The sequence below is a fragment of the Giraffa tippelskirchi genome, chromosome 13 (assembly GCF_054371585.1).
Source record: "Giraffa tippelskirchi isolate mGirTip1 chromosome 13, T2T-mGirTip1v1.2.pri, whole genome shotgun sequence".
In the NCBI taxonomy this organism is placed as follows: domain Eukaryota; kingdom Metazoa; phylum Chordata; class Mammalia; order Artiodactyla; family Giraffidae; genus Giraffa; species Giraffa tippelskirchi.
The window spans coordinates 103,240,185-103,263,132 of NC_137287.1; the positions used below are offsets into that span (position 1 = coordinate 103,240,185).

A 22,948-nucleotide genomic window follows, 5' to 3' on the forward strand; every position below is an offset into this window, starting at 1 on the left:
ATCGAACCCAGGTCTCCTGTATTGCAGGCAGATTCTTTACAGTCTGAGTTACCAGGAACACCAAGCCTTATTTATTTTTAAAGTTATTCAACAAAGTTTCAGTTTTAAAATTTCCTGTAAAAGTTTTAGGCTTATTTGTTAAAACTTTTGTAGCTTTTTTTATTATGAACACTGATCTTTTTAAAAAATTTTATGTATTTTTACTAAGCATAATTTACATATAGTAAAATACACAAATCTTAAAGGTACAACTTACCAAATTTTACCTATTATACATCAGTGTAATCATCAGATCCAGATATGGAACATCTGTATCACTCCAGAAAGTTCCTCAGATTTGTGTCCTTTTAAAGAAAAAGTTAATTTATCCCCATTCCAAACTGAAGATTATACAAAAGCCAATACATTAAAAAAATATATTTTTAAAAAAGAAATCTCAGGTTGAGAAGAGGACCCCCCCCACACACCCACCCCCTTCCCTACTTGTGCGGAACCCTGAGGGGTGTTGGAGGCCAAGTTTGACAACCCATTCTTCTCCACAGCACCCCTCCACACACCCCCGCAAACTGTGTGTACAGTGTTTATATTCACATGCATATTTTGAGGGTGCTTGGAATTCTAGACCCAAGCTGTCCAATACTATATTTAAATGCAAATTATTTAAGTTTAAATAAAATTAAATGTTCCCTTCTTCAGTTGCCTTTTCCACATTTTGAATGTTCAGTAGCCACCTGGTGTCACTGTGTTGGACCACAAAGGGGAGAAGAGTTCTATTATCACAGAAAGTTCTATGGAGCAGCACTGATCCAGAGAGGTCATTAGCTTCTCAAAAGCATCCATGACCAGAAAATGTTGAGACACTAGGTCAAGCCAGTGAAACTTTCCTTTAAGGAGCCAGAAATTTCTCTAAAGAGCCCAAAGCTCATCGTTGTGACAGATGCTATGGTCTGCCATGAGTAATTTTTTTGCTCCAAAAATCCAACCCTAAAAGCCGTTAAAATATATCCAGATTTTATGCTTTAGTGATCATCTCCTCCCTTTTTTCTTAGAGAGGGACATCTGAATTCTAATAATATTTGCCATGAGAAAGGTGCTCTCTGCGCCCCAGAGCCTCTGTGCTCAGTGTGAGGCACGGTGTGAAGTGGCAAGGCGTTGCAGTGACATTCCTTTGGTGTGTGGTCATTCTAGGTGGGCAAGGGGCTCCTGGAAAACGCACTGGGCTCTTGCTGCAGACGGGGAATATCCAAGTGGGTGCAGACGACTTTAAGGAGAAGTAACACGCTGCAAGAGTGGACCATCCCTCCTCACCTAGGTTTCTTGGGCCACTCGGGTGCCCAGAATTGGCGCCAGAATCTGTAGCAGGCATCTCAGCTTCACAGAATGCTGGGTGAAATAACAGGGGTCCTGGGAGAATCCAGAGCCAAGACCATCCAGCTCAAACCCTTCTTGTCAACACAAATAGGTCCTGAGGCCTGAGATTTTGCCAGTGTCACTTGGTTTAGAGCAGGGGCCTCAAAACTCAGTGGGCATCAGTATCAGCTGAGGGGCCGATAGAAAACACGGATTGCTGCGCCCACTCTCAGAGTTTCTGATTCAATAGGTCCCACGTGGGACCTAAAATTTACATTTCTAACAAGTTTCCAATTATACTGATCATCTGGTCCTTTGAGAACTACTGGTTTGGAGTAATGCTTCTCAATCTCGGCTGCATGTGAGAATTGACTGGGCACTTGAAAATGCCAATGCACAAGCCCCACAGACTAATTAAAACAAAATCCTGAAGGGTGTGTGTGTGGGGTGAACGTTGATCTTTTTATTCTTGTTGCTGCTATTACCTCCTAAGTGATTATTGATGATAAATAGGACTAGATGTTCTTAATGCAAATCCCATCTCTCCACTCAAAAAAATGTGACTTTAAACAAGTTTACTAAACTTCTCTAAGCCTTTGTTTTCTCTTCTACAATACGAGGGTAATAAAACCAAGGATGTTGGTGGAATTCAAGGAAAAAAGAACAATCCTCTAAAAACCGTGGCTTCAGGCACTAACATCAGGGCGTGGACTTGGTTGAAGAGTCTGAGAGACTCCACAGTTGGCAAAGAATCTAAGGGCCAGTCTATGTTGCATTGCAAGGTGCGTGCTAAGTCGCTTCAGTCGTGTCCTACTCTTTAGGACCTATGGACGTTGGCCCGCCAGGCTCCTCTGTCCATGGGATTCTCCAGCAAGAATACTGGAGTGGGTTGTCAAGCCCTCCTCCAGAGGATCTTCCCAACCCAGAGATCGAACCCGTGTCTCCTAGGTCTCCCGCATCGGCAGGCGGCTTTTTAACCACCTATCCCAAATAGTTTGTAGCGGAGCATTCTGGGCTTGTAGTAACTTCCTTCGTCGAGTTGTTGCAACCGGCTCTCGCAGTTACACTACATTTCCCAGAAACCTTCGGGGCCGGTTGTTTGCTTGTCCCTCACCCTGACTTCCGGCGTCGCCAGGATCTCAGGGGCCAATCGGAAGGCTGGGATTGCCGGTTCCCGGCACGCTGATTGGTGTGTTTGTGCAGAGTCTGCGTTCAAATTTTCCAACGGTACTGAATGAGTCCCGCGGCGGTCTTCGCGGCGGTCGGTTGACAGCGCTGGGCTAAGGTGAGCAGTGAGGAGGAAAGAGGAGCAATTGGGGCGCCCGGCGGCCTTCACCCTAATTTCGAGCGACTGGAGGTCTCCGCGTGTAGGGCGCAGCTCCTGGGACGTGTACTGCAGCGGTGCCGCTCTGACCCCGCGGAGCAGGAGCGGAGCTTCCGGCCTCCCTTCCCTTCGCGACAGAATTTCCCCGTGAAGTTCGGCGGGACCGGGTCTAGTAGGCTGTGTTTGCAGGTAGAGGCGGAGGCCAACGTGGGAAATAGACAGAAGGAGGAATTAGGGCGAGGCTCTGGGCTAAGGGTAGTGATAATTATATCGTTACCCAGCACACAGGCAATAAGCGTTTACTGGACGCAGCGCTGTGTGTTTTCTCATTTAATTTTCTCCCCAAGCCAGTGAAGTCGGTGCTAGTCTTCGCTCTCTTTTATAGGAGGGAAATGAGGCCCATCATCTAGATAAATTTCTAGAAATGGGTAATACAGAAGCCCCGCCCTCAAGACGTGTGGCGTTTGGTGGAGGAAAACAGGTGTGGCCACGAAACAACTGCATCTCATAACTATTTTGTAAAATAGAAAGGTAAAGGAAGTGAGAACATAATTAAAGGCGTGTAATTCTACTTGGAGTTGATTTTCTATTGGGGGTTTAAAATTCATTCGGTTTTATCAGCCCTCCCCCTTTGTGTGCATCACTGGGTATTATTGACTTTCTAATTTCCTGTCTTTCCTGCTAAGACACTTAGCAGATTGAAGTGGAAAGAAAAAGTGAACCAGATTATAATATTGCAGGATTGTTTTTCTCCCCGTTTTCTTCATTGCTGCTGCTGCTGCTAAGTCGCTTCAGTCGTGTCCGACTCTGTGCGACCCCATAGACAGCAGCCCACCAGGCTCCTCTGTCCACGGGATTCTCCAGGCAAGAATACTGGAGTGGGTTGCCATTTCCTTCTCTGGTTTTCTTCATTAGTGGTTTCTTTTTCTCACAATTTTCTAGTACTTAGGTACCAAGAACTTCCAATCAGTCCTGCTTAGGACAAGATAGCATCTGAGTGCTCTACAGATTTTGCTTTAAGATCATCACTTGGAGTTTGCCTGGATTCAGCCTTACCTTGTCTTGATAATCTATGGCCTGTCTTTGAAATTGTCTCATGAGATGTCAAAATTCGAACTATTTGCTGCAATACTAAGCATATTTTTGGTTGCGGCCTCAGTGTATCACACCCCCTGTCAAGCCACCCCTAAATCAAACTTGAGTCCCTTTGGTTGGTTGTTCTGGTTTTGTACTGTGGGTGTGTCAATTCCGTATTATGTTGTCACTCTTGGGATCAAAATTATTGTGACTCCCAGCTCACTTAGCTAATTGATCTTTGAAGTCATACTCTGTGCTCAGATTGGTGTAAGATACTGTGTGTGTACAGTCAAAGGGTTTCTGGTATGTTTGAGGACAAAAGTCTGATTCAAATTGACAAGTGACAATTAGAACAAGACAAGATAGCATCTGCATATTCTAGTTTTTGTATTGTAAGCACCTGGAAGTTTAGAGGTAAGGGAGATTGTTGAGGCTTAAAACAGGCAAAGGTAGCTTTGTGAAGCAGGGGGAACACAAGCTGCTCTTGATAAAGAGAGTTTAGTTAGGAACCAGGGCAATCTTGGTGCATGGAAACCACCCATTCAATATCTGTTGAATTGGAAAGGCAAGAAGGTGTTATCTTAAATTGACTACAAAATTTCAGGTATGAAAAACTGAGTATATTGAATTAGGTTGGTAAATTTGTTTAAACCTTCAAGTCATTTAAACAAAATAGTTATTTTGGCCAGCCTTATGCTTAAGTTTGTGTATTCTGACCTTAATAAAGTTACCTTATCCTGTAGCTGCAATTAAGCTTCAACAGGTGACAGGATTAGTGAGAGGGTCCTTTATTTCTTGTATAGGCACCAGGAGAGGGTCAAGAGTTCTCCCATATTTCCTATGTGTATTTTTTCTTTAGCCTTTCCCTAATTCTTTTGGAATTGTTGGAGAAGAAAGGAGGAGGAGAGTTTTGTGGGTTTTTTTTTTTAGAGTTTTGAGTGGTTTTTTTTTTAAGTCTTTAGTTTATGGCTGAATTGCGTCTTCATTGCAGCACATGTGCTCTTCGTTTTGCTGTGCTCAGGCTTTCTCTAGTTGTGTGCGGCTGTCTTCTCTTGCGGACCTTAAGGCATGCAGGCTTCAGTAGTTGTGGCTTGTAGGCTTAGTTGCTCCATGGCATGTGGCATCCTAGTTCCCAGACCAGGGATTAAACCCCTGTCCCCGGCATTGACAGGCAGATTCCCAATCTCTGGACCACCAGGAAAGTCCCCAAGAGGAGAGATTTAAATGTCCTTTGGCAAATGAATTTTCTTTGCCATGGATAAAGGTAGGAAGCAGAATTTACTCCAGGGACATTGAACAACCCAGTCAATTCTGTGACTAGATCTGTGTTTGAGACAGATCACCTGCCAAGGCACTTTGTGAAAAAAGTATAGGTAACTGGAAGGGGTTCTGTTTTTGTTTGTTTGCGTAAAGAAACTTGATTGGGGGAAATTAAAGGTTAGTGAGAAAGGTATAAAATTGTATGTAGGAGCAAACTTTAGAAATTAATAAAATGCTGTTTCTACTTTTTTAAATTTAAAAAGATAGTAAATTTTTTTTTCACATACAGTGTGCCTACTCTGTCCTGATATTTGAATAGGACACACACTAATGACCCCTTGATTTTAGTGTTCCTCAGTTGCAGGCTGTGGAGAGGTTGCTTTGAAGTGGAAGTATGTGACAGCAAAAACACAGGGACATAGCACATATACCCTAAAAAACTTTAAGAACACTTTTACACTAATGAAACAATAATCTGTTAAGTTTGGTGTTTAGGGGGCATCATGCTATTTAGACCTTAGCTCTCAGAAGTACTCTGGTTTTAAGCATGGTTATCCTTGGTGTTTTATACCACCTTCTGTTCTCTGCTAACCTTTTTTGCTACAAAGAACTTGAACCTGTTTCATCATCTTTCTGCTGCTTTCAGATTCTGGAAAACAAGTATTTTGTGGACTTCAGAATTTCAGAAGAGAGGTGAAAGAGTATATTGCAACTTTGAATAAAGTCGGTAGTCAGGGGTACTGACCGGATTAAACCACAGGTAAGGCTGTGTTCACAGTGTTACATTGAAAAATAAGAGGAACGCTAATAGCTTAAAAATTATTTAAATAATTTTTGTTCATCTTTCTAATGTAACATTTTGGAAGAAAATTTATCTAATATGGAAAAGAAAATAATGTCACCCACTATCCTGCTTCTCGGATAAATTATGGCTAGCATTTTGGTAGGTTTCATTCCAGTTTGGGGGGGTGGGTAACGTATATTTGGTTTTAAGAAATCATGCACTAATAACTATCATTTTTTTCCACTTTATAATTAGGCTATGAAAATTTTGTCATTTCATTAAAATTTTCTATAACATAATTTTAATGGCTAATATATTATTCCGTTATATGGTTCTGCTGTAGTATTGTACCCAGTGGAATCACTGGTCAAAAAGAATACATATTTTTAAGACTTGTACGAAACACCAAATTGCCTCATAGGAAGATGATGCTGATTTACCTATCCACTGACAGTGTACATCACACAGGCACAATTTTATATTTCTAAAACATTTAATATTTAGATTCACAAGGTGCAAAAATCAAAGTAATATAAAAAAATTTAGCATTCAAAATCTTCCAACCCTGTCACTGTCTGTCTCACCCCCTGCCACTTTCTCACCCCACCTAATCACTTTTTGGGGTGTCTGCTTCCCAAACCAGACACCTTTTGAGGGGTATCATTCTCTATAAGACTGAGTGAGATTTGACTAGGATTGTAACCTCCTATAGCCCCATTGTCAGCCCTGACAAAGTCTCTTAGCTTCTGACTTTTGGAACATCAGAACACTTTGGTAAAGGTAAGAGTTGTTATTTGGCCTAGAGGTAAATGGCATCCTTGATTTCTATCCAGGTTCTATTAGTCATGTAAGAGTGAATTATGGTTTATAGAATTCTGTGGATGAATAAAAAAGTGGAACTGAATTTGTAATCATTCAAAAATGAAATATCAAAGTTTGGAAGGAAAATGATAGAAAAGTGTGTTTGCTTGAGATTTCTGGACAGTGATGAATTAGAACAAATGTCCTTGTGTCCTGTGCTGACTTCTAAGTGCTTGGACAGTGAGAGATTGTCATTGGATTTTAAATTGACCCAATTTTGGAAGCTTCATAGATCTGTTTCTGTAAACAGATCTGATTTCAACATAGAAGTTAACAAACAAATGTAGAAACACAAAGTCCATTAACTTCCTTCAGACTTGGTTTGTGACTTTGATTAACAATTAAAATTGCAGTCTGGATTATGTTGCCATTTGCTGTCTCTTGCTAATCTTATGTACAGGAAAAAAAGAAAAAAAAGGATGTAGGTATTTTCTCCCTGGGCAAGATGAAAATAACTCAAGTCTAGCTTGTGGTAGTGTAACAAGATCTCTTATCCCTGGTGGAAATAGGAGAGGGTGTCCCTGGGGAAATGGCACTGCCTGGGATGGGACCATTTTAACTTAACTACACTTCTAATGAGGTCTTGACTTACTCTATTTATTCTATTGTATTACCATTTATTTAACTCATGATTTTCCTCCAACAGAACAAGGCAAGACAGTTCAGAAGTGAACTGTGAGGTACTTGAGATCATCTATCACACCAAAGTCTTTGTTTTGCTCAGGAGCTGCTGGTCTGCTATTTCAGCCTTGCTTAGAATGCACCCTTTTCCAGCTTTCCTTCACCCTGCTCTGAACCTGCACCTATTGATTTATAGAGCTTGTCATGGCTGGTTATTTTTGGTTGGAGAGTGAAGAGAGACAGGGAACCATGGAGGTTAATTTCAGTTGAATGTGGAAATATGTTGCATTGCTTCTTTTACAGTCTTTCTCAATTGCATGGTTCCCTGTATTTGTTTTCCTTTTCCATTTATTTCTTCTGCTAGAAAAAGTCAGTATTCATCTTCAGCCTGCAGAACTCTGCATGTCTGTCTGTATCTTTTATGTATCACTTCCACCAGCAAGCCTTCTCTGACCCTCCTTCATCTATTACCCTTTTCTGCACTTCCACAGTGCTGTTTGTTTCTCCCTTGTTACTGCAAAGATTACCCTGTATCACAATTAACTGTCAGTTCCTTAAGGGGAAGGATTATATGTATCTTTTGAGAGTTTGTTTTTTGGAAACAAGAATAAGCTATGTGATATGATGGATGGCACGCAATAGGCGGTTTTAAAAGGAACCTAATTAGTTCATAATGTAGGAGAAGCCTTTCCCTCAGGTCTGTCATAGGATTATTGGTCAGGAAGAGCTATTTCTTCACACAGAATGTTTCTAGTTTTGCAGGAGTCTGAAACTGTGGTGGATGCAGGTAATTTTGAAATGTGAAGCCGATTCTCTTGCGGCAGCTTGATTTGTGTTGGGGAATGTGGTTGACGCATGTGCCTTTTTTTTTTTCTTTCAGTGAAACCTGTTGACAGAAATTCAATCTTGATTAAGGGGTGCAGGAAGGCATCCAGTTCCACCCTGCTTGGGGCTCTCATTTAAACAGTTGGCTTTGGCCTATTGCATTTCCCACAAGGCTTTTAGTTTTTGAAGGTTTCACATCCTAATATTATTTGTGGGAGAGGCGCTGTAATGAAGTGAGCAGTTGCCAGGAGTTACTTTTGGTTTTGTTCATGTACTTGTGCAGTCACTCTTTATTGAGGAGAGTCAGACTTCTCAATGGATACATATTTATTTGTTCCTTTTTTTGGTAGTGCGGTAGAGGGGTGTATTAGACCAAAAGATGGCTCAAAAGATTTTTTGAAAAAGAGGTCATTTTAAAAATTGGTATTTTGGTTTTAAATTTTTAACCTAAATAAAGAATAGGTATATTTAGGTTTGAGCCCCGTTTGCCTTTTAACCCCCACTGATCAAATGCAGTTCTAGACTTCAGAGCACATCCCTCCTTCTGATGCTTGAGTTGTCCGTTTTACTCTGGACTATCCACTGAGAGATTCAGACAAACCTCCACCTTGTTTATAGCAAAAATTTATATGCAAGAGTAAAAACTTAGAAAAAGAGAAATTAAGGGGTGATGTTTTAGTTTATAAGAAGATTCAGCTCCGAGCTTTCTTGGTATACTTAGAATAGGGTTTTTAATTTACCAGAGTGTTCTTTTTGCAAAACTTGTTAAAAATGGTTAATTTTTCTGTAGAGAATAGTTTATTTTTGTATTTGTCTAACAGGCTCCTCATTTTTGAAGGAATATTGATAGGAAAACCCTGTATATTATAGTGACCTCAGATTTTGTAATCCTATAGACTGAGTCTTATAACTCAGTACTGCTACCTGCCAGTTTGTGATCCTGGAGTAGCTTGGTTCCTGCAGGAACTGAGTGAAGTCACTCAGTCGTATCTGACTTTTTGTGACCCCATGGACTGTAGCCTGCCAGGCTCCTCTGTCCGTGGGATTTTCCAGGCAAGAATACTGAAGTGGGTTGCCATTTCCTTTTCCAGGGGATCTTCCCGACCCAGAGATTGAATCTGGGTCTCCTGCATTGCAGGTGGGCTCTTTACTGTCTGAGCCACCAGGGAGGAGCTGAGTCAGTTCCTTATTTGTAAAACAGTGATGATATCTACTTTCTGTTCTGTTAATACAGTTTAAATGAGATAATTTATATGAAGTGCCTAGTAAAGTGCTTGTACTTGGCCTGTAGTACACAATCAGTATTTGGAAGTTATTATCTAAATGGTTTTGTCTCTCGCTCCTTGACATTTGATATTGATCTACATAAATATCTATTTTTAAGCAAATAGGAGAGGCAGTGGATAGTGTGGTGGATAAGGACACTCCCTTCAGGGCTTGTCTTCAAATCCTGGCTCTGCTACTTATGTGTATGACCATGAACAAATAGTAAATCTCTCTGTGCCTCAGTTTCCTTATCTGTGAAATTAATAATAGTACCCACTTTGTAGAAGTACTGTGAGAATTTAGTGGAGTTAATACATGAAAACACTACACGATGTCTGACTTGTCGTAAGTACTCAGTAATTAATAGTTATTACTATTTTAAACTTTGCTTTCAAAGTTTTTATTAGGTCAATACATAGGATTTTATACAGAAACATTAAAAAAGAAAGTATTTATCATTTGGATATGTGAAGTTAGTAGCCGGTTTATAGACCATATAATTGGGAAGCATTATTTCCCAAAATCAAAAGGTTTATAGTTATTGCTGGATTATAAGAATATTTAATACAAATCCCAGAAAACCTAATGACTTCTGGACTGTCACCGTAGATTTCGGGGGATAATAATACTGCTTAACTAGCTCTTTAAACTGAAAAGGTATGCACTGAAATAATAGAATATGAAAGTTAATATAGTGAAAAGTGTTCCCCTTACCCAGACCTCCCAGCTTTCTTCCTAGTCCCAAATGCTGTTAACACTTTTGTGTCTTCTGCAATGTCTGTGTGTGTATAAAGGTATTCATGAGTATACATTACCCCTTTCCTCTTTCACCTGAATGAGAGCACACACGTGTGCATTTTGCTTTTCTTATTTAATAGCTCTTGGAGCTCATTCTGTAGAAATCACATATGTAACATTATTTAATATTCAAGTTACTCAATATCTCAACATGTGGTTGTGCCATAATTTATTCAACTAATCTATTAGTCAAATTTGCATATTCAGTTTTTTGGCTTTAACGAGCAATGCTTTGTGAATATTCTTATATATGCATAGATACATGTTTATAAGATAAATTTCTACTTTTGGCAACATCTATCGAAGAAAAATGCAAATTACTTTCCAAAGAGCCTAGCAGTGTAGCTCTATAATTTAAAAAAAAGGAAAAAAGGCTGTGAGGGGTTAAATTTGAATTCTTTCCAGGTGGTTTTCAGCAACATGCTTTGGTGGAAGCATGATTTTTAGAAGACTAAGTGGGATTGCTGCATATTACATTCCTGCCTCTTCCCTCCCCCTAGCTTTACTTGTCATTGTAACATTCCCGCCTGGGAAGGGTTCCCAGTGACCTGGGTTAGGCATTAAGATCATGGGAATCCAAGATTTTCCCATGTCTTCTAGTATGTTTGTTCAAAGAATAGGAAAACTTCCTTCTTACAGCAGAGGAATTTTAACCCCTGTCAGTTGCTGGATAATCTTCCAATAGGGTCCTTTGAATAGAAATATGGTCAAGGAGAGGAAAGGTATCAGTAGGTCAAAAGGCAGTGATAATATCATAGCACTCAAAATACCTTCTTACTTGTTTATGGGAAGTAGGTAGGCAGAAAGGTGGAGTGACTTCCCCATTGTCATATACATCAAGTAATGCCAGGGAGAGGCCTAGAATTCTGTATTTCCGTGTTGGGATTGCTTAGTAAGGACCTATATGAAAAGAATTTTATTGTCTGGAGGTAGGTGGTTGCTGATATTTGATCATCACTGATCAGTAGCTCAGTGATATCTGTTACTCTCTGCCATTTACTCCTGTGTATATGATGACTGCTATAGCTCTAGCCATTACATCTGCATTCAAGGCAAGAAGCAAGGTGAAGGAAAAGGGGAGGAGCAAGGGCTGTGTATATCTATATTAGGAAAGTATGAGTTTTCTTACGTATCCCTTAGCAGATTCCTACTTTGTTCTTATTGGCCAAACTGTCCCATGGCTACTACTCCAAGCTTGGAAACTTGGTAATCAAGGAGGTGATTTCTGTCTTAGAGCACTTTTTACTGTTTTAATGATGTTCAATGAAAAATATTTAATCATAGCTTGACTTAAGCCATGTTAACCTCTAATTTTCTTTATGCTTATAGTTCATACTGTATGATTTAAATATTTATACCGTCTTATCTCTTAAGTCTGATTAATAGTCTTAAAATAAGTCTAGGCTTCTCTGGTGGCTCAAACGGCAAAGAATCCACCTGCAGTGCAGGAGACCTGGGTTTGATTCCTGGGTTGAGAAGATTCCCTATAGGAGGGCGTGGCAACCCACTCCAGTATTCTTGCATGGAGAATCTCATGGACAGAGGAGCCTGACAGGCTACAGTCCACGGGGTCGTAAAGAGTCTGACGTGACTGAGTGACTAAGCACAGCACATCTTTTAAGTCTGATAGGCCTCATGTCTAGATTTTGAATTCCTTTGTGTCTGAGACTAGATCTACTTTTTGTTATGAGACAGTGTCTCATCCTTGAATATTAGTGAGAAAGGAGCTCCAGTATTATCAAGCCCAGATTTATGGCCCCTAGCAAGTATGAGTGAACTGCTAACACATAGCTTACTGAGTTAAATTGAATAATGAAAGTAGAAATGGGGAAGTGTGAAAACTTAAGACTTGAGGGTAATAAAGAATCCTCTCTTCAGGGTAAAAGACTACAAAGACTGTCTCAACTAGGGAAGAAATACAGGACTGTTACCTATACAGGACTGTTTCCTATGCAAATATAGACCATAACTACATTAACATGCTTCTCTAATTCATAGGGTGAGGGCAGATGATGTAGAAGACATATTATACTAAAGTCAGGAGCCTCAGTTCTAGATCGGATTCTTCCTTTATATAACTTTATGATATTGGGCAAGTCTTTTTCAATTTCCCTTACTTTCAGCTTCCTCTTCTAGGATGGGAATAATTGATGCTTTAGAGGATTGTTGAGGGTATTAAAATTGTATGTATTTAGTATTGATAATTCATGGTGCTTGGCATTTGTAAGCACCTTTGGTACCTTGTTTTTACCATGATCATTACTAGTAGTGTTATATGATCCTAGAGGACCTCATTTTGCTTTATTTAATCTTTATATATAAACTGAAAAATACAGGTGTTATTTAAAACTCCTCCCAACTCCAAAATGTCATATTTCTACAGTAAGTACTTCAATTGGAGCATTGTTATAAAGGTACCTGTGGAGGTATAGCTTCAGTGAGTTCATAGGGGAGACCATGGGAGGATGAGGTTCTCTGGTGCGTAGATTGATTTCACTATGTAAACCAAATAGAACAAATTCCTTCTGAATTACCCAAGTCCACTGAGAGAAATTACCCAAGTCCACTGGCCAAACCACTGAGCAACAATGAGGTTGGGTGGACCTAATCTCATAATTGATCTCAGAGCATAGGTATAGTGGTATAATACAGAGAAAATGAGTAGTGAGGGCTATTAGTACCTGGAAGAGAACTGGCACACCTCTCTGTAATGCAAGGCGATATTACTCTCCTGAGGAACGTTTTCACATTATGTGTCAGTACCCAGTGATTCTGTCTTTTAAGAATTTGTCTTCAGGGAAGAATTAAGTATATATACGGAAACAGCTTCATGGAAATTCTTCTAGTAGTATCTTTAAAGTGGAAGTATTAGGACAGTCCTAATATAGGCGATAAGTAAATTAGGGCACAGTCATTAGTTGCTGATATATCTATATTGACATGGAAGATACTTGAGATATGTGAAGCAGATTCAAAATGTCAATGATCCCATTTGAAAAAAAAAGTAAAAGTTAAGTGTGTGTATGTGTTGTGTGTATAGAGAGACATTGAGAGAAATTGTGTGGGTGTGTGAAGTAGTATGGCATTGTGGATTTTTATGAAAGCTGTTTTTGTGATCTCATTTAAAAGATGAGCATGTATTTATAAAGGCTTAAAGAAAGTACTTAAATTAGCAAATGTGTATGTAAGTCATTAACTGATGTCTGCTTCTCCTCCATGATAGAGAATACTTTAAGTCCATGTCATTCCATAATGAAGACAAATGATTCATTGAGTTTTATAGGGAAATTATTTGCCAAGTGAGTATAGCCTTTAGGCTATTACTTTCAGCTCTTTTTTTAACCACATTGGGTTGGAGTAGGGGATTGACACTCCTACCCAGGTTTCCACACGACACGTGACAGTTCTTCTGTACAAAGTATGCAGAAGGAAGGATGGGCCCACATCTTTTTTTCTTAACCTAACCTGCATGTTGTCCCTTTTATGTATTTTTAAAGGTATTTCTCTTTATGCCCAGGAGTAGTATTTTTTACCAAAGTATTTTTAAAGAAGAAACCTGTACTTGGCAAAACACTATTGAGATTTTTTACTATGTGCGAGATACTGTTCTAAGCACCTTAATGGATGAGGTATACACAAGTGAGTAGACGTCATCCTTGTCTGCAGGAACTTAGAGTTTACTAGGACAGAGATCTGCATAGTTAACTAATATAAAATTAGATGGTATATAACACAGTGGCTTTGGAGGGGCAACAGTAATGAATGGTAGGTGAAAATTGGGAAAGATTTTAGAGATGATTGAATTGGATTTTGAATGATGAGTAAGATTTTGGTTGGTAGCTATGATGTGTTTCAGAAATTGGGTTATTCAGGACAAAGAGAAAGTGCATTGGATGTGGAAGAGACTGGAAATGAGAAAACGGTAGATTGAGGAAAATAAGATAATGAATGTAAAAGACATAGCACAGTATATGACATATTGTAGGTATTCATTAAATTTGGCCTCTTTCTAATTCCAGTGTATTTACCTCAAGGAGTGTCAAGTTACTGAAAAAGTAAACTTTACTTTTAGTGTGACTTGAAAAGTAAGGCATATTGCCCAGGTTATTTTCAGAATTTCATATGTGATTGTAAAAGCAAAATAGGGAACCAGTACTTTAGATAAATGTGCAACCAAGTTTCTGAACCATTTATCTCCTTAGGAAGTGACCTGTTGAGAAAAGTGACACAAAAGTTGGAAATAACCTACCGTTTTGCACCAAGGGTGGGACACAATGTCACAAGTCACAACCTCTTATTCCTATGATGCTCCAACGGACTTTATCAATTTTTCATCTTTGATTGATGAGGAAGATACACAAAACATAGATTCCTGGTTTGGTAAGTGCCTGCTTTTCTAGTTGTTTTAAGGGTTAGTGACTTGCTTTGTGCTGAGCACCTTTCAGAAGAATGGATTGTAGATAACTAAAATATAAATTCCTTTCTGTACTCAGAGACTTTGTCATCCATGATGTGATAGAAATAGTTGAAATGTCCACTATTTTGGAAATGGACTATCAGTAGAAATCAAAGTTTTGCAGTTAAAAATGATGAATATTTTAGCTTTATGAACATGTGGTAAAATCTGGTTGAAAAAAGTTGAGTGAAATTCAACTACATGTCTGTAGTGAGACATGTGACATGCAGTCACATAAAAACTTGCTTTATTGTCACTGAGCATAGAGTAGAATATTACAGGTGGAATGTTGACAGTGATACACTCCACCAATCTTACTCAGATTTCCCCAGTTTCACTTGTACTTATTTTCATGTGTGTTAAGTTCTATGTAATTTTATCACCTGCGTAGGTTCATTGATTTACTACCACAGTCAAGATATCAAACCGTTCTAACATCACGAGGATCCTTGTGTTCCCCTTTTAGAACTATACTCACCTCCCTCTTGCTACCTCTCCCCAGCTTATTTTTTTTTAAAATTTATTTCTTATTGAAGGATAATTGTTTTACAGAATTTCCCTGTTTTCTGTCAAATCTCAACATGAATCGGCCATAGGTATACATATATCCCCTCCCTTTTGAAACTCCCTCCCATCTCCCTCCCCATCCCACTCCTCTAGGTTGATACAGAGCCCCTGTTTGAGTTTCCTGAGCCATACAGCAAATTCCTGTTGGCTATCTATCTTACATATGGTAATATAAGTTTCTATGTTACTCTTTCCATTCATCTCACCCTTTCCTCCTCTCTCCCCATGTCCATAAGTCTATTCTCTATGTTTGTTTCTCCATTGTTGCCCTGTAAATAAATTCTTCATTACCATTTTTCTAGATTCCATATATATGCTTTAGAATATGGTATTTATCTTTCTCTTTCTGACTCATTTCACTCTGTATAATAGATTCTAGGTTCATCCACCTCATTAGAATTGGCTCAAATGTGTTCCTTTTTATGGCTGAGTATTATTCCTTTGTGTATATGTGCCACAACTTCTTTATCCATTCATCTGTCGATGGACATCTACGTTGATTCCAGGTTCTAGCTATTGTAAATAGTGCTGCAGTGAACAAAGGGATACATGTGTCTCTTTCAATTTTGGTTTCCTCAGGGTATATGCCTAGGAGTGGGGTTGCTGGGTCATATGGTGCTTTTATTCCTAGTTTTTAAAGAAATCTCCATACTGTCTTCCATAGTGGCTGTATCAATGTACATTCCCACCAACAGTGCAAGAGGGTTCCCTTTTCTCCACATCCTCTCCAGCATTTATTGTTTGTAGACTTTTTGATGAGGGCCATTCTGACTGGTGTGAGGTGATATCTCATTGTAGTTTTGATTTGCATTTCTCAAATAATGAGCGAAGATGGTCATCTTTTCATGTGTTTGTTAGCCATCGGTATATCTTCTTTGGAGAAATGTCTGTTTAGGTCTTTTCCCCACTTTTTGATTGAGTCGTTCGCTTTTCTGTTATTGAGTTATATGAACTGCTTGTATATTTTGGAAATTAATCCTTTGTCAGTTGTTTCATTTGCTATTATTTTCTCCCATTCTGAGGTTGTCTTTTCACCTTGCTTATAGTTTCCTTTGCTGTGCAAAAGCTTTTAAGTTTAATCAGGTCCCTCTTGTTTACTTTTGTTTTTATTTCTATTACCCTAGGAGTTGGGTCATAGAGGATCTTGCTTTGTTTTATGTCATCAAGTGTTCTGCTTATGTTTTCTCTCAGAGAGTTTTATAGTTTCTGGTCTTACATTTAGGTCTTTAATCCACTTTGAGTTTATCTGTGTATGGTGTTAGGAAGTGTTCTAATTTCATTCTTTTATATGTAGCTGTCCAGTTTTCCCAGTACCATTTATTGAAGAGGCTGTCTTTGCCCCATTGTATATTCTTGCCTCCTTTATCAAAAATAAGGTACCCATAGATGCATGGGTTTATTTCTAGGCTTTCTATCTTGTTCCATTGGTCTATATTTCTTTTTGTACCATACTGTCTTGATGACTGTAGCTTTGTAGTATAATCTGAAGTAAGCATGGTTGATTCCTCCAACTCCATTCTTCTTTCTCAAGACTGCTTTGGTTATTAAAATTCAGGCTTCTAGGATTTATGGAACTAGCCCAAAGTCACAGTGAAAGTGTTAGTCACTCAGTCTTGTCTGACTCTTTGGGACCCCATGAACTGTAGCCCCTCAGGATCCTCTGTCCATGGAATTCTCTAGGCAAGAATACTGGAGTGGGTTGCCATTTTAAAATGGAGGGATTATGCTACTCAGAACCCAGTCTCCAAATAGAGATAGGATTCCCTGATATTGGGTCAGGTGATATGATGTGTCACTTTGACATCGTCAACAAATAAGGATGTAGGTTTTTATTTTAATTTATTTTTTTATTGAAGGGTAATTGCTTTACAGAATTTTGTTTTTTTCTGTCAAACTTCAACGTGAATCAGCTACAGGTATACATATATCTTCTCCCTTTTGATCTTCCCTCCCAACTCCCTCCCCATCCTATCCCTCTAGGTTGATACAGAGGCCCTGTTTGAGTTTCCTGAGCCATACAGCAATCCCCTTTGGCTATCTATTTTACATATTGTAATGTAAGTTTCCATGTTACTGTTTCCATGCATCTCACCCTCTCCTCCCCTCTCCCCACATCTATAAATCTGTTCTCTGTTTTTATATTATTTTGGGATAATATGTGAGACCAGTGATATATCACGCTAGTTATTGCTGGGTCTTCTTCATTTTTTCTTTCTCATTAAGAGAAATCAGTATGTGATGGGGGTAGAAATGAGTCCATTGCAGCTGTACTTAACACTTATAGTGCAGTGTCCAAATGTGATAGCATATGCCATTCTCTTGGAAAAGGACTCTAATGAAATCCAGCGGGTCTGTTGGGTGTGTATAGGAGGAAGGGTGGAGGGTGGATAAGAAAGCCATCTGCCGTACAGGAGGTCTTCTCCATGCCCTTGGTCCACTAAAACCCTGAGGAAATAGCCGGGCTGTCTCTCTTTTTCCAAGTTTTTTTCTTGAAAACAGGAAAGGAAATATCAGTATAACAATACTTTTAAATACACTTTGGAAGAAAAAATGGATCCCACTGTTTTTTCAAAATCATCTTAGTTCTAATGTTGAGTTCAGTTCAGTTGCTCAGTTGTGTCCCGACTCTTTGCGACCCCATGGACTGCAGCACGCCAGGCTTCCCTGTCCATCACCAACTCCTGAAGCTTACTCAAAATCATGTCCATTGAGTCAAGTGATGCCATCCAACCATCTCATCCTCTGTCATCCCTTTCTTCTCCCGTCTTCAATCTTTCCCAGCATCAGGGTCTTTTCCAATGAGTCAGTTCTTCACATGAGGTGGCCAAAGGATTGGAGTTTCAGCTTCAGCATCAGTCCTTCTAATGAATATTCAGGACTGATTTCCTTTAGGATGGACTGGTTGGATCTCCTTGCAGTCCAAGGGATTCTCAAGAGTCTTCTCCAACACCACAGTTCAAAAGCATCAATTCTTCGGCGCTCAGCTTTCTTTATAGTCCACTCTCACATCCATACATGACCACTGGAAAAACCATAGCTTTGACTAGACTGACCTTTGTTGGCCAAGTAATGTCTCTGCTTTTTAATATGCTGTCTAGGTTGGTCATAACTTTTCTTCCAGGGAGTAAGCGTGTTTTAATTTCATTGCTGCAGTCACCATCTGCAGTGATTTTGGAGCCCAGGAAAATAAAGTCTGTCACTGTTTCCCCACCTATTTGCCAGGAAGTGATGGGACCAGATGCCATGATCTTAGTTTTCTGAATGTTGAATTTTAAGCCAACTTTTTCACTCTCCTCTTTCACTTTCATCAAGAGGCTCTTTAGTTCTTCTTCGCTTCCTGCCATAAGGGTGGTGTCATCTGCATATCTGGGGTTATTGATATTTCTCCCGGCAATCTTAATTCCAGCTTGTGCTTCTTCCAACCCAGCGTTTCTCATGATGTACTCTGCATATAAGTTAAATAAGCAGGGTGACAATATACAGCCTTGACGTACTCCTTTCCCTATTTGGAACCAGTCTGTTCCATGTCCAGTTCTAACTTTTGCTTCCTGACCTGCATACAGATTTCTCAGGAGGCAGGTCAGATGGTCTGGTATTTCCATCTCTTTCAGAATTTTCCAGAGTTTATTGTGGTCCACACAAGTTCTAATGTATTCCTTTATAATTTTCTTCCAGATAATCACATCTTTTTACACAGTTGCAGTCAGAGTTGCAGTCCCACACAGAGTGCTGTGTGGGACTCAGCACATTCCTAAAACTTGTATCAGTAGGCTGTTCATAGAACACACTTTTCACTGCTTGTACTGGCTTTGGGCATGGCAAAACCTAAGATATAATTCCCTGAGAAAACCTAGCTCTATTCCATCCTCTTGCACCCCACACCGTCTTAATTGAGGAAGAACCTCAACTCAATTAGATTACAAGATGTCCCTTGTAAGCCTTACCAATCTCACTGATTACAGATTTCTTTAAAAGGAACATGATGTATTTAGGTAGTAGATAAGGACAGTTTATGATTATATGGTCCTAAATGTGTATCGGGCAAAGATAAAGAGCTCTTCACAATGCAGAGTCTGCACTTCTCTTTTTCTGTAATACTTTGTTCAGTGTTACCAGTGTTTTAGTGATAGTTTTTGCAGTTGCTGTCTCTGTTATATAACCTGTACTTATTTTTTTTTAATCACTGAAACTTTGCTGGTACTTGCCAGTTGAGTTCGAAGTATACCAGTAGGAGGCTTTAGGCCTCATTTTAAGTGTATGACACTTTTGTTTGCTTCCTTGCTGGTTGTTTAGGTGATCATGATTTTACCTTTTCACAGATGAGAAGGCTAATTTGGAGAATAAGTTTCCTGGGAAGGATGGTACAGGAGGGCTTTTTCAGGGCAAAACACCTCTGAGGAAGGCTAATCTTCATCAAGATGTCACACCTTTGAGGCCAGGTAAGAAAGAACATCTTAGAAAAAAGCTCCTGGGCAGAATGGTGGAGCAGTATATTAGGAACCTGAGGGACCTGGGGAAATTACCTTATTTAAATGATGTATCCCTTTGTTTTTAATTAGTGAAATGGGCTAATTCATTTATTCATTTCATGGTGAGTTGAAAACTAATGATATGCTGTGTTCTTTTCATTTTTCAAACTTTGGGAAATTAAGCTAACATAGAATTTTATTGCCAGATATATAACTATTTTCTTTTTTGACTAGATCTAATGTAACCTAACCTGAGCCTGGCTTGGAAACAAAACAGCAGGAGAGAAGAATGTACTGCTTGCTAATTGTGCAAGAATTCTTTGAGTCTTGTATCTGATTTTAAAAGATGATTCACATTTAACTAATAGTTACTAAATATACAAAATACTGTCTGTTTGATGAGAACAAAAAGTATTCTTTTAAGAGATCTTAAATCCTCAAAAATAATTGTTTTGAAATAGTACCTGTATTTAGATATAATTCACATGTCATACAATTCATCTGCTTAAAGTATACGTTTCAGTCTTTTTTTCATATGCTCATGGAATAGTTGTGCAATCACCACAATCAGTTTAGAACATTTGAAAATTAATCTTATGGGTTAATCTGAAACTCGCCCCAATCACAGCACTAACTAGAGGGCCATATCAGAAAGTCGCTGTATTTTCAGTGAACTTGTTTAGTTTGCAGAGTCTCAGTTGCTAGGCTAACTTTCAAACACAGATGATATCTTACTGAATTTGGGGTCTGGACAAGTATCCATCTTTCTTGCATAAGAGGTTATAACCATGTATACATATTTCACTTGAGGTGCTTAGAAGTGTGGAAGATTTTTCTGTTGCTTTGATGGTCTTTGTGCTCTTCTTGAATTGAAAGAGGATGTGATGGTACCTAGTTTGTCTGGACCACTTTCAGTTTAAAATTATTTGTCAGCAGTGAGCCCTAGAGCAGGATGCCTCTGCTTGGCCCATCATGTATCAAAAACCATATACACTGTTTCCCCTCGTGCATACCCCTTGGCCACAGTGTTTTTGGTCTTTCTTAGTACACATTCTCACTTGTCTCATTAGTGCTATTCTACCCTTAATCTAACTGAAAAATTCTTACTCATCATTCAGTTTCCAGCTTAAATATCTTTTTTTCTCTAATTGATTCCCCTTATTTGTGTTCATAAAGCACTTTTCAGAGCTCTGGTTGTTTTTGTTTTTGTTTTTTTTTTTGGCCTCGCAGCATGTGTGATCTTAGTTCTTCAACCAGGGATCCCACCCACGCCCCCTGGCAGTGGGAGCACGGTCTTCACTACTGGACTATCAGGGAAGTCCCCAGATCTCTATTTTTAATTTCAACTTTTTATTGTGCTGCTAGTACAAAGAATTATGATAAATTTTTCTATATTGATCTTTTATCCTACAACCTTCTAAACTCATTTATTAGTTTTAGTACCTTTTTTATAGATTTCATCAGATTTCTACTTAAGTGATTATGTCATCTTCAAATAAGCCTTTTGTTTTTCTTGCACATTGCAGTGCCTAGAGCCTTAATGCAACGTTGAATAGGAGAGGAGAAGTAGACATGCTTGTTTTATTCCTGATTTTAGGGGAAAGCATGCAGGCTTTCACCATTAAGTATAATGTTAACTGTAGTCCTTTTTTTTTTTTGGAGGCCTCAGTTCTTATTTTGATTTCAATCCTGATGTAGTTTTTTCATAGATGTCCTTTATCAGGCTGAGGAATTTCTCTTCTATTCCTATTTTGCTGATAATGTTTATAGTAATATATGCTAAATTTTCTTAGATGCTTTGTCTGCATATATTAGGATGTTTATATGATTTTTTTTCCCTTTCTTAGTTATGCTGCTTTTCCAATTTTAAGCCAATCCTTCTTTTCTGGAATGAACCCCAAATAGTCAGGATGGTATTTTTCTTTATATATATATATTCTAGGTTTAGTTTGCTACATTATTTTGTTTAAAATTTTCTTCATCGGTGTTCATGGGGAATAATCTGTAGTTTTCCTTTCTTGTGATGCATTTGTTTGATTTTGATAGAGTAAATGTTGGCCTTACTATATAAATATTCCCTTTTCATATCTCTGGAAGAGTTTGTGTAATATTTAATATTAATATTACATAATATTAATATTATAGAATTCACCATTGAAGCCATCTGGCTCTGCAGTTTTCTTTGCAGAGAGGTTTTTAACTAAAAATTCAATTTCTTTAGCAGATATAGATTATCTGTTTCTTCTTGAATGAGCTTTGGTAGTTTGTCTTTCAAGTAATTTATCAATGTCATCTAAGTTGTTATAATTTATAGGCAAAAAGTTGTTGTAATGTTACCTTATTATCCTTTTGATACTTATAAATTCTGTAGTGATATCACCTCTCTCATTCCTGATATTAGAAATTTGTGTCACCTCTATTTTTCTAATCAGTGTGGCTAAAGATTTAGCAGTGTTATTTTAATCTTCTCAAAGAACCAGCTTATCAGAGTTACCAATCTAACACCTCTCCAGTATTTGTGCCTGGAGAATCCCAATGGACAGAGGAGCCTGGCAGGAGCCACAGTCCATAGGGTCACAAAGAGTTGGACATGAGTAAAGTGACTTAGCATATACACGTATGCATGGCTGTTACAGTCTTGCTGATTTTTCTGTCAACTTGTTCCATCAGTTAGAGAGAGGTTCTGAAATTTCAGACTATGATTGTGGATTGTTTATTTCTCCTTAAGTATCTGGTATGAATACAGATGATACAGTATCCCACTTGATCCATGGTGTATGATCCTTTTTTGTTGAGAATTTTTGCCTGTATGTTCATCAGTGACATTGACCTTTTTTGGTAGTATCTTTGTCTGGTTTTGATGTCAGGGTGATGCTGGCCTCATGGAATGAGTTTGGAAGAGTTCCTTCCTCTGCAGTTTTTTGAAATAGCTTGAGAAGGGTAGGTGTTAACTCTTCTAAATGTTTGGTAGAATTTACCTGTGAAGTCATCTGTTTCTGGACTTTCATTTGTTGGGAGTTTTTTTAAATTAATGATTCAAATTTATTACTAGTAATTGGTTTCATCTTTTCTATTACTTCCTGATTCAGTCTTAGGAGATTATACATTTCTAGGAATTTTTCCATTTCCTCTAGGTTGTCCATTTTATTGGTATGTAGACGTTTGTGATAATCTCCTGTGATCCTTCGTATTTCTGTGGTGTTGCTCGCAACTTCTCCTTTTTCATTTCTGATTTTATTGATTTGGCCTTTCTCTCTTCTTAATGAGTCTAGCTAAATGTTTATCAATAT

The 22,948-nt window shown here is 38.6% G+C and overlaps 1 protein-coding gene across 32 annotated transcripts in view; it reads left to right on the forward strand.

The window, feature by feature from the left end:
• Positions 1–2,586: 2,586 nt before the first annotated feature.
• TPX2 (TPX2 microtubule nucleation factor) overlaps positions 2,587–22,948 on the forward strand; it is a 50,753-nt gene continuing 30,391 nt past the window's right edge. For 6 of the 32 annotated variants that reach the window (XR_014073786.1, XM_081559488.1, XM_081559502.1 and 3 more), the window contains exons 1-4: positions 2,587–2,863; positions 5,658–5,771; positions 14,369–14,546; positions 19,509–19,628. Coding sequence is in view for 28 of the 32 variants with exons in the window: in XM_081559488.1 (XP_081415614.1) it covers positions 14,441–14,546; positions 19,509–19,628 (226 nt within the window). In the remaining 4 variants the exon portion in view is untranslated. Of the gene's footprint in view, positions 2,864–3,059; positions 3,206–4,010; positions 4,356–5,657; positions 5,772–13,406; positions 13,466–13,663; positions 13,806–14,368; positions 14,547–19,508; positions 19,629–22,948 lie in introns of those variants that run through there. The other 26 variants (XR_014073785.1, XM_081559487.1, XM_081559500.1 and 23 more) reach the window with 10 other exon arrangements.